The 16,357-nt window shown below is 39.1% G+C and overlaps 1 protein-coding gene across 8 annotated transcripts in view; it reads left to right on the top strand.

Moving 5' to 3' along the window:
- UTRN (utrophin) overlaps positions 1-16,357 on the top strand; it is a gene marked incomplete at its 3' end in the record, with an annotated part of 1,040,500 nt that overhangs the window by 198,824 nt on the left and 825,319 nt on the right. For all 8 annotated transcript variants that reach the window (XM_082249947.1, XM_082249941.1, XM_082249943.1 and 5 more), the window contains 2 exons: positions 9,392-9,469; positions 12,072-12,164. In XM_082249947.1, coding sequence (XP_082106073.1) covers positions 9,392-9,469; positions 12,072-12,164 — 171 coding nt within the window. The remainder of the gene's footprint in view (positions 1-9,391; positions 9,470-12,071; positions 12,165-16,357) is intronic.

The raw sequence follows: 16,357 nt of genomic DNA, 5'->3' as shown, positions 1-16,357 counted from the left end.
AAGAGGCTTCCTTCTGGGATGACAGCCATGCAGACCAATTTGATGCAGTGTGCAGTGTATGGTCTGAGTACTGACAGGCTGACCCCCCACCCCTTCAACCTCTTTAGCAATGCTGGCAGCACTCATACGTCTATTTCCAAAAGACAACCTCTGGATATGATGCTGAGCATGTTCACTCAACTTCTTTGGTCGACCATGGCGAGGCCTGTTCTGAGTGGAACCTGTCCTTTAAACCGCTGTATGGTCTTGGCCAACGTGCTGCAGTTTCAGGGTCTTGGCAATCTTCTTATAGCCTAGGCCATCTTTATGTAGAGCAACAATTCTTTTTTCCAGATCCCCAAAGAGTTATTTGCCATGAGGTGCAATGTTGAACTTCCAGTGACCAGTATGAGAGAGTGAGAGCGATAACACCAAATTTAACACAGCTGCTCCCCATTCACACCTGAGACCTTGTAACACTAACGAGCCACATAACACTGGGGAGGGAAAATGGCTAATTGGGCCCAATTTGGACATGTTCACTTAGGGGTGTACTCACTGCTGTTGTCAGCGGTTTAGACATCAATTGCTGTGTGTTGAGTTATTTTGAGGGGAAAGCAAATTTACACTGTTATACAAGCTGTACACTCACTACTTTACATTGTAGCAAAGTGTCATTTCTTCACTGTTGTCACATGAAAAGATATAATAAAATATTTACAAAAATGTGGGGGGGGTGTACTCACTTTTGTGAGATACTGTTCATGCCTTTTTATAGTTAGACAAAATTTGCTTATCCTGGAGTCCAGCTTTAATTTAGAACTATATATGTCACCTTTATGACTGTGCAGTGTGGAAAATGTATGAAAATCATAAGACTGGCTCTAGAAAATTACCTGTCCTTTGACAGTTAACAGACAATAAACATGTATGTATTCTGATTGTGTTTGCCCAGGGTTTTCCTTTAAGCCGCATGCCAGCTAGAGATACACTAAGATTTTAGGTTATCTGCGCTTTGCTAATAAAAAAAAAAGTGGTGATAATGGTGCCCAAAATGCTTGCATTTTTGCTGCGATTTTACCATGCTTAAGGTGTGTTTTTCAAAGGTCATGTGACTCAAAAACCCCATAAAAATGTTACATGGGAGGTGCGTTTTTGGTGCATTTTTTTTAACTAACCAAAAATGCAGCAAGCAAGATTTTTAACACCATAACAGAAGCGCAATGGACCAGTGTGAAGACATACAGCGGGGAAAATAATTATTTGATCCTCTGCAGATTTTGTAAGTTTGCCCACTTACAAAGAAATTAATGGTCTATAGATTTTATCACAGGTGATAGAGACAGAATATCAACAAAAAATCCAGAAAAAACACGATACAAATTTTACAAATTAAGTTGCAGTTCAGTGAGTAAAGTTCATGGTGGAGAAACCCTTGTTGGCAAGCACAGAGGTAAGACGTTTCTTGTAGTTGGTTACCAGGTTTCCAAACATCTCGGGGGATTTTGGTCCACTCTTCCTTACAGGTCTTCTCTAAATCCTTAAGGTTTCTTGGCTGTCGTTTGTCAACTTGAAGTTTCAGCTGCCTTCATAGATTTTCTATAGGATTAATGTGATTGTAAAGGTAATTTTTATTTTTTTAAATAACAAACATGTCTATACTTACAATGAAATTGCACAGAGCAGCCGCAAACCTCCTCTTTTTGGGTCCCCCACCGGCGTTTAGGGCCCCTCCTCTCTGTCAAGTGCAACAGACCGCAGGACTCGGCCCTACCCCCTCGTCACTGGTTTTGATTGACAGAACTGGGAGCCAATGGCTCCCGGTGCCCTAGCAAAGCCAGGGAGACCTGGAAGTGAGGGGAGAGAAGAGCTGCAGACGTGCACAGTGCTGGATCAAATCATGGCTCAGGTAAGTAAAAGGGGGATGCTTACACCTAAACATTTTTTACCCTAATGCAAGGAATGTATTAGGGTAAAAAATGTTTATGCTTTACAACTACTTTAAGGCCTGGAGACTCCATGACTCTAATGTGCATCTTCTTGAATCACTCCTTTGTTGCATTGGTGTATGTTTTGAGTCACTGTCATGTAGGAAGACCCATCCAATACCCATCTTCATGTTCTGGCCTAAAGAAGGTTCTCATCCAAGATTTTACAATACATGGCCCCATCCGTTGGCCCCTCAATGCGGCAAAGTTGGCCTGTACCTTTAGCAGAGAAACAGTCCCAAAGCATTATATTTCCACCTCCGTGCTTGACTGTAAGGATGGTGTTCTAAGGATCACAGCCAGCATTTTTCTTCCTCCAAACAAGGCGAGTCGAGTTAAGGCCATAGAGCTAAATTTTGGTCTCTTCTGACCACAGCACAATCCTTCTTTGAATCATTTCGATGTTCATTGCCAAACTTCAGACGGGCCTGTACATGTGTTTTCTTGAGGAGGGGTACCTTGTGGGTGCTGCAGGATTTAAATCCAGGGTGGCGTACTGTGTTACCAATGGTTTGTTTGGTGACTGGGGTCTTGAGATCATTCACAAGCTCCTCCCATGTAATTCTGGGCTGATCCCTCACTTTTCTCATAATCATCCTTACCCCATGAGGGGAAACCTTGCATGGAGATCCAGGCCGAGGGCGATTGATGGTTTTTTGTATTTCTTCCATTTGTGAATAATCGCTTCAACAGTTGTCTCCTTCTCACCAAGCTTCTTGCTGATGGTCTTGTAGCCAATTCTAGCCTTGTGCTGGTCTACAATCTTGTCCCTGACATTCTTTGGTCTTGCCCATGATGGTTGGTTTTTCATTGCACTGAGCACCACAAACAAAAAGCACTGTTTAATTAATTTTTTTAATATTCAAAGCAAACTCCCCCATCCATCCATGTCTCTATGTTTTATTTTGATGAGAAATTACTTTGAAAAACAATTACCTAGCATTTTGGTCGTGGCCATCTTGAGTAAGGACAAATGGTTCATGTAACATTTACTGTACTTTCTGCGCTTACCTCAAGTATGCATGCAGGAGAGTGTGCTTAGCTGAGAAAAACCCTCCTCCTCTTCTCCCCTCCTGAAGACTCCAGGGATGTATGACATAATTTTCCTAGGCAGGAAACAAGGAAGTAACTAGGGAAATGTAAAAAAAAAGTTTAAAACAAGTAGAAATTGTATACGTTTCTATGTATTTACTAATGCTAGCAGCATGAGGATTAAAAATAAGCAATGTTGATTGGGAGAGTGAAGTTTCGCTTTAAATTGACAGGACTAATCTGTGTACCACATGAGATCATACTGTAGCCAGTCTGTGGGAGCCAGAATTATTGTTGGTTGGTAGGGGATCAAATACTTTTTTTACTTACTGAACTGCAACTCAATTTATAACATTTGTATCATGCTTTTTTTGTTTTTGTGGTTATTATTCTGTCTCTATCATTTAAAATATACCTATGATAAAAATTATAGACCCTTAAATTCTTTGTAAGTGGGCAAACTTACAAAATCTGCAGGGGATCAAATATTTACTCCCCCCACTGTACATAGAATTTAAAGGGATGCATTTTTCTTGAGCTTTTTCTGCGCTAAAGATGCCAATAATGGCCGACAATAAATTTATATTCAATAAAATTTATAATAATAATGAAAAAGTTGAACATACAATTGAATGCAATTATATATAAAAATATATATATATTTTCAAAACTGTAATTTTCGGTTTCAGCCAAGTGCATCCTAAAGTTTCGATTTCTAAACCAAAACTTTCATTTTGGTGCATCTCTAATGCCCACAAGAGCATTATGATAATGTCTGACATATGTTTAATGAAAAGTGAATATTTCCACATCTACTTTGATGAACGTAGCTGACAACAAAGTGTGTGTTTGTAAATTGCACACTATTGCTCCAGTATTTGTCTAGCCCCTGCTATGGATCAGCTGCTTGCATTGCATAGATGTACTGCTGCTTTAATCTCTGCTTTTCCTTATCATGTATTTACACACCAGATTACTTAAGAGACATTTCCTGCCCCTTCCTGCAAGATTGCTGGGGGAGAGCTTTCTACAGTGTGATGAGGGTTTGGTTGGCTGCATCAAAATATTTGGCCTAGCTTTATGCATTGTGTTCTGTCGGTTTATTACTAAGTGTTTGATTGTAGATAAAACGTCCCTAAAGGTTTTCCAAGTTAGAAAAACTTGAGGATGTAGCCTTCATGGGAACGCATATAACACGTATGCTGTTTCTACAGCTGGACAGAACAGTTTGGTACACACCTTATGATTTATGTTTCAGCAAAGTACCGAGCTGTTTAAATCTAATAATAAGAGGAAATTTCTGCGTCTGACCTTTAAAATAGATATAGTGGGTGTACAGCCATTTTATGTGGTGACTGCTTCAGTATGCTGGGTGTTGTCTCTCTATAAAAACAAGACATCATTCCTGGAGAATGAGATGACCTAATGTAAATCTGTCTTATATAATAACATTCCATACTAAAAGAAGGTATACGTTGAGGAGAAATGTGATCAATGACAGTATATGAAAGTGAAGCTTTAGTACTTACTAGTACCTGATCCATTATTTATTTATTACAGGTACTTATATAGCAATGAAAGACAAATCCGCAGAGAGTATATTACTCCATGTGGATAACAGCGCTTGCTAAATTAAAAAGTTTAAAAAGTGAAAAAGTTTATGAAAATCCACAATAACCATGTGACATTAAAGTGAAATCATACAATGATATAAAAAGTGCACCAAACAAACATTAATAAAGCCAACATAAGTGTATATTGTGCCTGAAATGTGCACATAAATGTCCTGTGACGACAGAATAGAACAAAACAACAACTTCTAACTCCAAGCAGAACAGTTCACTCTTCCTGTCGTGAAAGGTAGTACATCCCTGGAGTAGGGTAATTCAACCAGATAGAAGTGACACCCTGTGTGAAAAGTGTAGAAATTCCTACTCACCAGACGATGTGGCAATAGGATCAAATAGGCTTTAATGGTCTCCTTGACTAAGGGACACGGTCTTCAGCTTATCCTCCGACCCCCCCCCCTTCTCCACCGTGGCTGAAGGCTTCAAAAAGAACTGAGATCGATGGGGTACAAAAATGGAGAGCGGACTCCTCATAGCGTAAAATTGTTTGATAAATGTATTACAAGCTCATGAAAGCAGATTGAGCATACAGGCAAATGCTAAAAATAGCAAAAAGGTTCCCCTTTGTAACCCCCCCCCCCCGCTCCCCGGGGGAAGCCGTATGAGCCAAACCGACCAGGTATCGGCGTGCGTTCCACCTACCGGAAGTTAGCGTTACAGTGTGCATTCCAACTTGACGCGTTTCATCATCAGCGTGACATCTTCAGAAGTTGGAGGTCCAACTCTCTGGCATCCCTAAACATTCACAAATGCAGGGGCGGCATTTAAACAACTATGTACATCTCTCCACCAATCTTATCTATAATAAGCATAGCTGATCAAAACCCACAAATAGGTTTAGTATAATAGCAATGCAATAGGGAATGCAATGTTTGAAATTAATACATTATACCCTTCATCACTTGCATGATTCTTATTAGTCCTCATCCTTACATCCCCCTAGTGGCCGCAATTAGAATCTTTACAGCCCCTTAGTGGCTGTGGTAAGAAGCCACATTATATTCTATTTCACATAGTGGATATGGATTGCGGTGGGTTATGGAGAATATTAACACCTAATTGGGCAACTATAGGAAAATGTAGAATTAATAAAATGAATAAGAATGAATTAATAAAATACCATTATTATTAAATATATGGCCTACTATTATAAAATGAATGATGAACCCCCATAAAAATTCCTTCATACCTAAAATGCTATAAACTCTGCCCGGTACATGACATAAGATGTTAGGAATCCAACTAAAAATTAAAAATTAGATATGAAACAGTTAATATCCATATCAATATTCACACCTCAAGGGTTCATTGTACATAATTCATATATCCATCTGGACTAATTTTGAGATACTGCTATCCGCATATTTTTACCCCTCCCATGAGGGTCTATCTTATCTATAGCAGAAAAAGTGAGTAAGCTGGGGTCCCTATTCTGTTTGAGCCTAAAATGATTAGAAACACTGTGCTTCCTAAATCCTTTTTTTGATGTTATTGAGGTGATCAACCAATCTCACTGCCAATTTCCTTGTGGTGCAGCCTACCTATTGGAGGCCACACGGACAAGAAAGGAGGTAGGTGACATGTCTGCTCTGGCAGGTTATGAGCTTCTTAATGGGATATTGCTTAAGGGTGACATTCGATTGAAAGGACATTGTTTTTCTCCTTCTGTCCCTTACCGTCTTACATGGTTTACATCTCCTACAGGTGTAAAATCCCTTGTGATCCATAAAGGTTACCAACTTTTTTGGAGGGTCTGGTACATTTAGCACCAGTCTATCCCTCAAATTTGGTGCCCTGCGGTACACAAATCTTGGCTGAGTAGGTAAAATATTTATCAGCTTGTCATCCCACAGGCAAGATTAGCCAGTGTCTGCGTATGATCTTTTCCATTTCCTTGTAATTAATTATTATAATATATGAGGAAGATCATATTATGATCCTTCTCCCCTCTATCTTTATCTTCCAACAGTGTTGTTCTATCCAGGTTAGTGACTTTCTGTTTGACCTCCTGTAAAGTTTGATTCTTATAACCTTTGTCCCTAAATCTATCTATAAGTACATCAGCTTGATGGCTGAATTCAACTTCCTCTTTACAGTTGTGATGCAGTCGCATCAATTGTCCCTTCGGTATTCCTCTTATTTACTGCGAATGATGACAACCATGTGTCAGAATGTAACCATTCCGATCTGTGGATTTGAAGACGGTCTTAGTGTAAAGTCTATTTTCTTTTTTGTATATCGTCAGACCTATAAAGTTAATCCGCTTACAGTCACAAGCCTTATAGGCATTGATGTTGATATCCTCTAAAAACTTCTTTAGACTTTCTTCATAAGCCCCCCCCGATTATGAATACGTCATCTATATACCTTTTATACATAACTAATTACCTCCTTGGCTTCCCAAATATCTTCGTGTTCCCATTTACTAAGGAAAATGTTTGCCACACTGGACGCATACTTTGCCCATTGGCAAAACCGTTATGTTGTTCGTGGTATGACACACTGTGCCAAAAATAGTTGCTACCCATAGCTAACATTAAAATCTCTACTGGAAAAAATTTGCTGGTCAGCTTTTAGCTTTGACCTCTCCCTTAAGGTCCATTGCACAGCTCTCAAAACCTCATCCTGGCCAATGTTCGTGTAAAGCGACTCTACGTCAACAGTGGCCAGAATCACATCATCATTAAACTGCGCATTTTCCAACATGTTGATCAGTTGTTTACTATCTAAGGTGAAGTTGTACATTAAAGAATATGTGCACCAAACATTTCAAATTCCTGCTATGTGCCTTCTGTTCCATGTACTTGTGTGAAAAATTATCCTTTTCTCCTTGTATTGCTTCCTATTTGTGAAATCCCTGGTGTTCCTGACAGTCCTGCTACTTTCTTATCACAACTGACCACACTGAGCAGTAGAACACACTGGGAGAGATTTACAGTACTAAAGCTGGTGCACTCAAAGTCTGGTGCAGCTGTGAATGGTAGCCAAACTGACCACACTGAGCAGTAGAACACACTGGGAGAGATTTACAGTACTAAAGCTGGTGTACTCAAAGTCTGGTGCAGCTGTGAATGGTAGCCAATCAGCTTCTAATTTCACTAAACCTGAAAGCTTATTGATTTATTTGCAGAGATTGCACTCTCCAGCTTTAGTAAATAGCCCCCACTGTGGTCAGATCTCTAGCTATGCTGGGAATTCAGTCTGCTCTGCTCTAGCAATCAGACTTGTTCTGAACGCCCCCACCACCCCGCACAGCCTTCTACTGGGAAGCTCAGTGTGCTGTTGCTTTTCCTCCCACAGTTCTTATGCAGCTGAAAACAGAGGGAATGTGATCACTTATAAAAAAGGGGAAAAATGTATTTGTTTTTTTATAATTATACAGATATGTTTTTGCCTTTCATTTCTATTTTAAACTCAGTGGGTAGTTTTGTAAGGTGATCGTTTACAATTACTTTAAAGTGTTACTAAACCCAGGAACCTGCTTTCACTATATCTGGTTTCCCACAGTACACAGAACATGGAAATGCAATTATTTTAGTAAATATAAACTGCTAAATACTGTTTCTCATCAGCAGTTTATAGCAGTCTTGTGACTTATATCAGTACAGCCAAGCACTGATTCAAACCTGTAGGAGGAGTTTTCATTCTCCTCCAACTGCCCTATAAGGCTGCAGGACCCCTGACCCTCTATCTGTACAGTGCTGATTGGCCCTGTCTGATCACATGCACCCTCCCAAAAACAAAAAACTCTCAAGCAATACACACCAAACTGAGCATGTGCAGTCTCATTGAGGGGATTTCATACATCTGATTTGGAGGTGTCCAAAACGTAGACGTTACTGGACCCAGGTAGTACGAACTATTTCATTAGTAGCCCAAGTTACCATACCTACTCAACCTCTGATTTGCCTATTGGGTGCTTTGAACTCTGAACTGTATCAACCAGATACATATATAATGATATCTCGCCTCTTGTACCTGGCTCGTAAGATGATTGCAAGATACTGGATGGCCTCCACTATCCCGACAGTAAAACAATGGGTAGATTATGTAAACTCCTTACTATTGCGTGATCAACTTGCTTATTGTCATCCAAAAGCTTTACCTAAGTTTCAATTAATCTGGCAGGGATGGTTGAATACACCAAGCTTAGCCTCTCCTCAATTAGCAATGGATAGGCTACTGCAGATGTGAGTGCTGCTGTTAGCAGTCTAGCTGGTATTTTGCTTTTTGAGCTCACCTGTTGGAAAACGTTTTGGTACTGGTCATATTAATAATGTAAATCAGGTAATCCCTGGGATATTAGACACTGTGTATCTCTGTCTTTATCCTTCCGTTCAGAGGATTCCCTTTGAAGTGACATGTGTTCGTGTACTACTTTATGTTAAATTGATTCAGACTTTTCTTTTTTTCCTTTTTGTTGCGCACAACTATGCAAGAATGTGTTTTTTTTTTTTTGTATTCTTTGCTATATGTGATATTTTCTTTGTTATGGCCTTTATTATTAATAAAGAGGTTGGATTTAAAAAAAGTTTTTTTTCCCACAGAGCTTGGATTCTCAATGCAAGCTGAATTTCAGCTAGAATGTAGCAACTCAGTATAGGACAGAATTAAAGCTCCAGATACTGAACAGTAAATGAGGTGTGATGGAGGTGGGAGTGTGTATTACACTCAACAATGTGCCTTGAATCTTCTAACACTTCATAAATAGCATACAGTTTACTTTAAAATATTATTGTTTATGTCTTTCATTTTTTTTTTCAGCCCAAAGAACGTGGATCCACAAGGGTGCATGCTTTAAATAACGTGAACAGAGTACTCCAAATTTTACATCAAAATAATGTAAGTTTTTAAAATTCATGAGAAAAAAAAATAAATACTGTAAGTTTTTTAATGTACTTGTATTTGCTAGATATTTCATGGTAAACATATTTGTGTCTTCTATCTCTTATAGTATTAAGGCTAAGTGCCATTTTCACATTCACGAGGGGGATTCTGCCGCCAATTTGCTGAGATTCCACCACCTATTTCATATCATAAAAAATCATAAACATTAGCAGCGCTCATCCAGTGTAACAAACACTGTGTGCCATAAAGTCCTATTCAGACATGATGTTAGTAGGGACACACAGTCCTTCTAGTCCTCATGCAGCCAATATGGGCTTACTGTTACCACACCTCATGTGATTCGCTCCCCAATAGAGATTGAACTCACCAGATCTCCGAATGTCTTATGCTTTGCATTAATATCTGCTTATCTGTCTGAAGTCACAATGCATACAATATCTCTCCCATCTCGAAATATGTGAAGCTTTGCCTAGTGTTTATATTTCTTTTGTTCCTGAAAGGTAAAATTACGCTTTGGTGGCTTGTGAATCGGTGAATTGTTTGCGTTAAAACGTGTCCCCTGATCAGGACTGGAGTCACGAGAAATCCCATACTCAGACGAGGCTAAACCTTGCTGGGGCGACAGACAGTAAGGGATTCCTTGCGACTCCAGTCCTGATCAGGGGACACGTTTTAACGCAAACAATTCACCAATTTACAAGCCACTGAAGTGTAATTTTACCTTTCAGGAACAAAAGAAATATGAACACTATGCAAAGCTTCACATATTTCGAGATGGGAGAGATATTTTATCCTTTGTGACTTCAGACGAATAAGGAGATGTTAATACAAGTCATAAGACATTCAGAGATCTGGTGAGTGCAATCTCTATTGGGGAGCGCATCACACGAGGTGTGGTGATGGTACACTCATATTGACTGCACGAGGACTTGGCTGGGTGTCTCACTAACATCACGTCTGGATAGGACATTATATTTGTGAAGGCACACTGTGTTTGTCACTCCGGATAAGCGCTGCTAATGTTTTTGATTTTTTATGATTTGAAATATTTGTTGATATTTTATGATTACTGTAGCAGCAGCTAAGGGTGCAGGAATATCTTTATTATTTTAATTATTATTGAGTATCTCTTCCTCTGCTCTATGAGCGCTGGGTTTGGGGGATTTATTCACCTGTGTACAATATTTGCACCAAGCACACCTATTGATCTTTCCTTTATTTGCTGCTCCCAGTACACATACCTCATTCTGGTCCTGTCCTGTATGTCGTATAAAAAGGGAAAAGCGTTGGAGACTTCTTACACCCATTTTGCTTTATACTCTCAGTAAATTTTCATCTCTCAGTCTTCTCAGAGTTCACTCCTACCACCCAGCTGAGCTTTGTTTTATAACTCCTACTACTTACGTTAACTGCATTAATGGAGGCTTCCTGCACACATCAATATTACACTCTCATGGCTCCTACAGCACCTTTCTGGTGGTCACCTTCTGAATATGTTTCTGTCTCTTCCACTGGTGCTGATTATACCCAACTGGCCTAGTGAAACCTTGACTACTCTATGACTTAATGCTTTGCTGCTGTCTGGGCTGCCTGAGTACGTCTACTAAAAGCTTTTCTTTAGCTCCTTTTGGGGCTAGGTGGGGAACAGTCACATTACCCAAACATACTAGTTTAATGGGAACTGATTAGGGATACCCAAATTCCAGCACTCACACATACAGTACTGTACTTACAGTTACCTTCCATGTCATCCATCCAGTTAATTTTAAAAAGATTGAAAGTAACTGGACCCAGTGCAAATCATTGTGGTATATCACTAACAATATATTTCATTTTGAATATGTCCTGTATACAACCACCCTTTGTCTTATATTTTTTAGCAGACCTTTACTTGTTTGTATACTGTTTATACTTGCCTTATTCTTGGTTGCTAAAGGAAGGGTATCACTGGTTAGCCACAACCAATCGTTCATACGATATATACATTGCCCGGCCAAAAAAAAGTCGCCACCAAAAAAAAAAAGGTCACACACTCTAATATTTTGTTGGACCACCTTTAACTTTGATTACTGCACGCATTCGCTGTGCCATTGTTTCGATAAGATTCTGCAATGTCACAAGGATTTTTTCCGTCCAGTGTTGCATTATTTTTTCACCAAATGAGTCGGACCACTGCGCAAAGCCTTCTCCAGCAGATCCCAAAGATTCTCAATGGGGTTAAGTTCTGGACTCTGTGGTGGCCAATCCATGTGTCAAAATTATGTCTCATGCTCCCTGAACCACTCTATCACAATTTGAGCCAGATGAATCCTGGCATTGTCATCTTGGAATATGCCCGTGCCATTAGGGAAGAAAAAAATCTATTGATGAAATAACCTGGTCATTCAGTATATTCAGGTGGTCAGCTGACCTCATTCTTTAGGCACATGCAGTAACTATCTAAGAGGATAGTTACTGCATGCTTAGTTTAGTTAGTTGCTTAGTTAATTCCAGGTGGTGACTTTTTTTTTGGCCGGGCAGTGTATATTATGTAATCATATTTCAGTTTTGTGTCTCATTAGCAAAATCCCTGAGCCTAAAGGTGTATTATTTTCAGGTGGAGCTGGTGAACATAGGAGGTACAGATATTGTGGATGGAAACCCCAAGCTTACCCTTGGTTTGATATGGAGCATCATCCTTCACTGGCAGGTAAGGCATCACCTAGAATGAAATGTTATACTTTTACATTTCAGGACACACACACATTGCCATTAATCAAACTGCAAACTGGAAATAACCAATATTTGTGTTAGAGTTATACATGCCAGGAGTTAAAAAGTGTGTTCTCTTTTATTCTGTATTAAAGTGATTGTAAATGATCACCTGTAAACAACCCATTCTGTTTGAAAATAGAAATGAAAGGAAAAACATTTTTGTATAGATATAAAAATACATTATAAATAATTTTTTTCCCTTTTTTGTTAGTAATCACATTCCCTCTTTTCTCAGCTGCATAAGAGCTGAAGGGAGGAGAAGCAGCAGCACACTGAGCTTCCCAGTGAATGGCTGTGCAGTGGGGGAGTGTCAGGACAAGTCTGATCTTCAGAGCTACACCGAGTTCCCAGCATAGCTAGAGATCTGACCACAGTGTTCTCTCCTGCTTAGTGTGGTTAGTTTGTAATAGGAAAGCAGAGGGACTAGCAGGAACACCAGGGATTTTACACAAACGAAGCAATACAAAGAGAACAGAATACTTTCTCATACAAGTACATGGAACAGCAGACACATATCAGGAATATGAAGTGTTGAGGTAACAAACGCTTTAAGTATTTTTATTGCCCCTGCAGCCTTTGAACAAAATAGGATGGGTTATATAGCTAAAACAATTTCCAACTTCCAGGCGCTGAAGTGTTTGATAGTATAGAGTTGTGTAGCCAAAGTGGAGGATCACTGACCCAGCTGCTCTAACCAATCCACTTGAAGTGGTGAAATTTTAGTACAGTTAGGTCCATATATATTTGGACACAGTCAAAATTTTCATACTTTTGGCTTTGTATGCCACCAGAATAAAATTAAAACAAAATGATCCAAATTAATTTGAAGTGCAGACTTTCTGCTTAAATTCAAGGGGTTGAACATACATATCAAGTACAAATCTTAGGAACTGCAACCATTTTTATACACAGTCCCCCCCCCACCCCCATTTTCAGGGGCACAAAAGTAATTGGACAATTGAATATTATCATAGATAAAATGTTAATTTTTAATATTTTGTTGAGAATCCTTTACTGGCAAGGACTGCCTGAAGTCTGGAACCCATGGACATTACCAAAGACTTGGTTTCCTTCTTTGTGATGCTTTGCCAGGCTCTAACTGCAGGTGTCTTCAGTTGTTAGTTGTTTGTAGGTCTGCCTTTAGTTTTGCCTTCAGCAAGTGAAATCCATGCTCAATTGGGTTGAGATCAGGTGATTGACTCGGCCATTCCAGAATATTCCACTTATTTTCCTTCAAAAGCTACTGGGTTGCTTTTGCAGTGTGTTTTGGATCATTGTCCATCTGTACTGTGAAGCGCCGTCTTATCAACTTTGCTGCATTTCACTGAATCTGACCTGGCAGTATATCTCTGCAGAATTCATCAGGCTGCTTCTGTCTTCTGTCACATCATCATAAAACACCAATGACCCAGTGCCACTGGAAACCATGCATGCCCATGCCATCACACTGCCTCCACTATGTTTTACAAATGACGTTGTGTGCTTTGGATCATGAGCTGTTCCAAGCCTTTTCCACACTATTTTTCTTCCTGTCATTCTGGTACAGATTAATCTTAGTTTCATCCGTCCAAAGATTGCTTTTCCAGAACTGGTCTGGCTTTTTTAGATGTTTTTTGGCAAAGTCTAATCTGGCTTTTCTATTCTTCAGGCTTATGAATGGTTTGCACCTTGTGGTGAATCCGCTGAATTTGCTCTCGTAAAGTCTTCTGCTGATTGTAGACTTTGACAATGATACGTGCACCTCCTAAAGAGTGTCCTTCGCTTGTCTGGATGTTGTGAATGGGTTTTTCTTTGCCATAGAGAGGATCCTGCTATCATCTACCACTGTTGTCTTCTGTGGATTTCCAGGCTTCTTTATGTTGCTTAGCTCACCAGTGCATTCTAATTTCCTTAGAATGTACCAAACTGTTGATTTGGTCACTCCTAATGTTGCTGCTATCTCTCTGATAGGTTTGTTTAGTTTTTGAAGCCTTAATAGCCTGTTTCACTTGCATGGACAGCTCCTTTGAGCGCATGATGTAGGTTCACAGCAATATATTCCAAATGCAAATTCCACACTTAGAATCAACTCTAGACCTTTTACCTGCTTATTTGATGAAGAAATACCGAAGGAGTAGCCCACACCTGCCAATGAAACAGCTTTTGATTCAATTGTCCAATTACTTTTGGTCCCTTGAAAAAGGGGGATGGCTAATCTTAAGAGCTGTAACTCCTAAACCCTTCCTCTGATTTTGATGTACATACCCTCAAATTAAACCTGAGAGTGTGCACTTTCAGCCCACATCCATTATATAACTATAGCTTGAATATGTTTTGGTAAATACCTGTTAAAACTAAAACTGTGCCTGTGTCCAAATATATCTGAAACAATCCTAACTACAAATTTGTATCTGTTCAAATATAAGTGACATAAATACATAATCCTATATCAAAATAAACACTAATACAGAATTATTATGCATTTTTTTAAATTAACTGAATGGATACATATTCGTAGTTAGGATTGTTTCAGATCACATAGGAGCACTGCACAGACTAGAGATATCTATATATATTCTGTGTGTGAATCAAATTTCGTGTTGGCTAGCTCTTAGCTTAGGGAGGAGATTTGTGTATTTTTAGCTGCGCAGGAATTTTTGTATTACTAAATTATGTTAAAAGTCTTAAACCAGCATTCAAGTGCCCCCAATCACCTGCTAGACTGCACAATAACACTCCCTGGTGAATTTCAGTATGTACATACAAAAGTCCAGCGCTGCTTATATTTCAGCGCTAGACTTATTGTATTTACATACTTTATTACTAAGATACAATTGGTTACTAGTACTAAAAAGAAGTCTTTTTTCACTCAGTGGCTTGCAGTTCCCCAAAGCAGTTGCTCTTGACCATTACTTGTATTTTTTTTTGGGGGCAGGAGACCTACTGTGCTTTAAACTAAAGGAGCAGCATCTCTCTGGAGAGCAGCTTGATTATAGTTTCAGCTCTGGGATCCTGCAGGCCATACTGCTTGAAATGGGTATGGAGGTTATCTTTAGTGAAGGTAACCAATCGCGGTGGCATTTCTGCAGATGCTTCTTGGATGACGAAAATGAATATCTCTAAAAAAAAAAAAAAAAACGTGAAATTATACTTTAAACAAATACTATTACCAGATGTATTCCATAGCAGGTCATCGCCATGCTAATGTTTGCACAATTGTAACCTGTTTCACTCAATCTATTACTTTCCGTTTCCATCTTCTGCCTCCTACATCATTTAGGTTATCTTCGATAAGAGAAATCCACCTCTACTTTGCAATTCCCCCTCCTTTTTCTGTAAGATATACTCACCAAATGTGGTGGCAGTCCCCTCAGTGGTTCATGTACATTGGTTCAGAAGCAACCCGATGCAGTATGTGTAATTTTGTTGAATGATTAGCTGGTGAATTCAGGCTTTATGCTCTGCATTGCTTGTTGCACGTGAACTAGTAGGTATTTAATGAAACCAGCAAATCAGATTGTCAAACAGACAAACTAGAATTTTAAGAAAGGGTTTGCCAATGGCAGTACATGTATTTCCCTGTTAAATAGGGAAGCCATGCATTGTCTGTCAACCAATAAAACAATAGTATAATTTCAGTCTGAAAATCAATGTACAGTCATTAATGTACAAACCTTTCCTGAGAAGTCCGATTTGATCTCATACATACATTATTTAAGTTGATGTTGGTGCAAGGGGACAGTTCTCACCAATAACATTCATCATTTACATATTTTATAGCTAGTCCAAAGTCCTTAGTGTGTATTGTGAAAAGTGTATCTGAGTCGAACAGCACAAGTCAGACTCTGAATATTATTTATGTAATAAATTATGAATATTCGTGAGGATAGTTTCCATCGCAGCTCATTCAGAAAACCTGTTATTAGATAAAATTGCTAGCTACTTTTGCTGACCACCATCTAAACATTCTAGTTACCTGGATATCATCCCAATCCTCTGGATGACTTTCTGAATTACTAACCCAGCAAGTATGCTGTGAGTAAAGTAAGAGCAAAGTAAAAAAACATCCTGACCTGAATATTAGGTAGAAAGCATTGAAAGCAACAGATCAAAATTACGGTTAAGCAACTAGCATTTTCGGAAGAAGTG

Source organism: Pelophylax lessonae (assembly GCF_965119305.1).
Source record: "Pelophylax lessonae genome assembly, chromosome: 3".
NCBI classification, from domain to species: Eukaryota; Metazoa; Chordata; class Amphibia; order Anura; family Ranidae; genus Pelophylax; species Pelophylax lessonae.
This window is presented reverse-complemented; position numbering and strand designations above follow the sequence as displayed.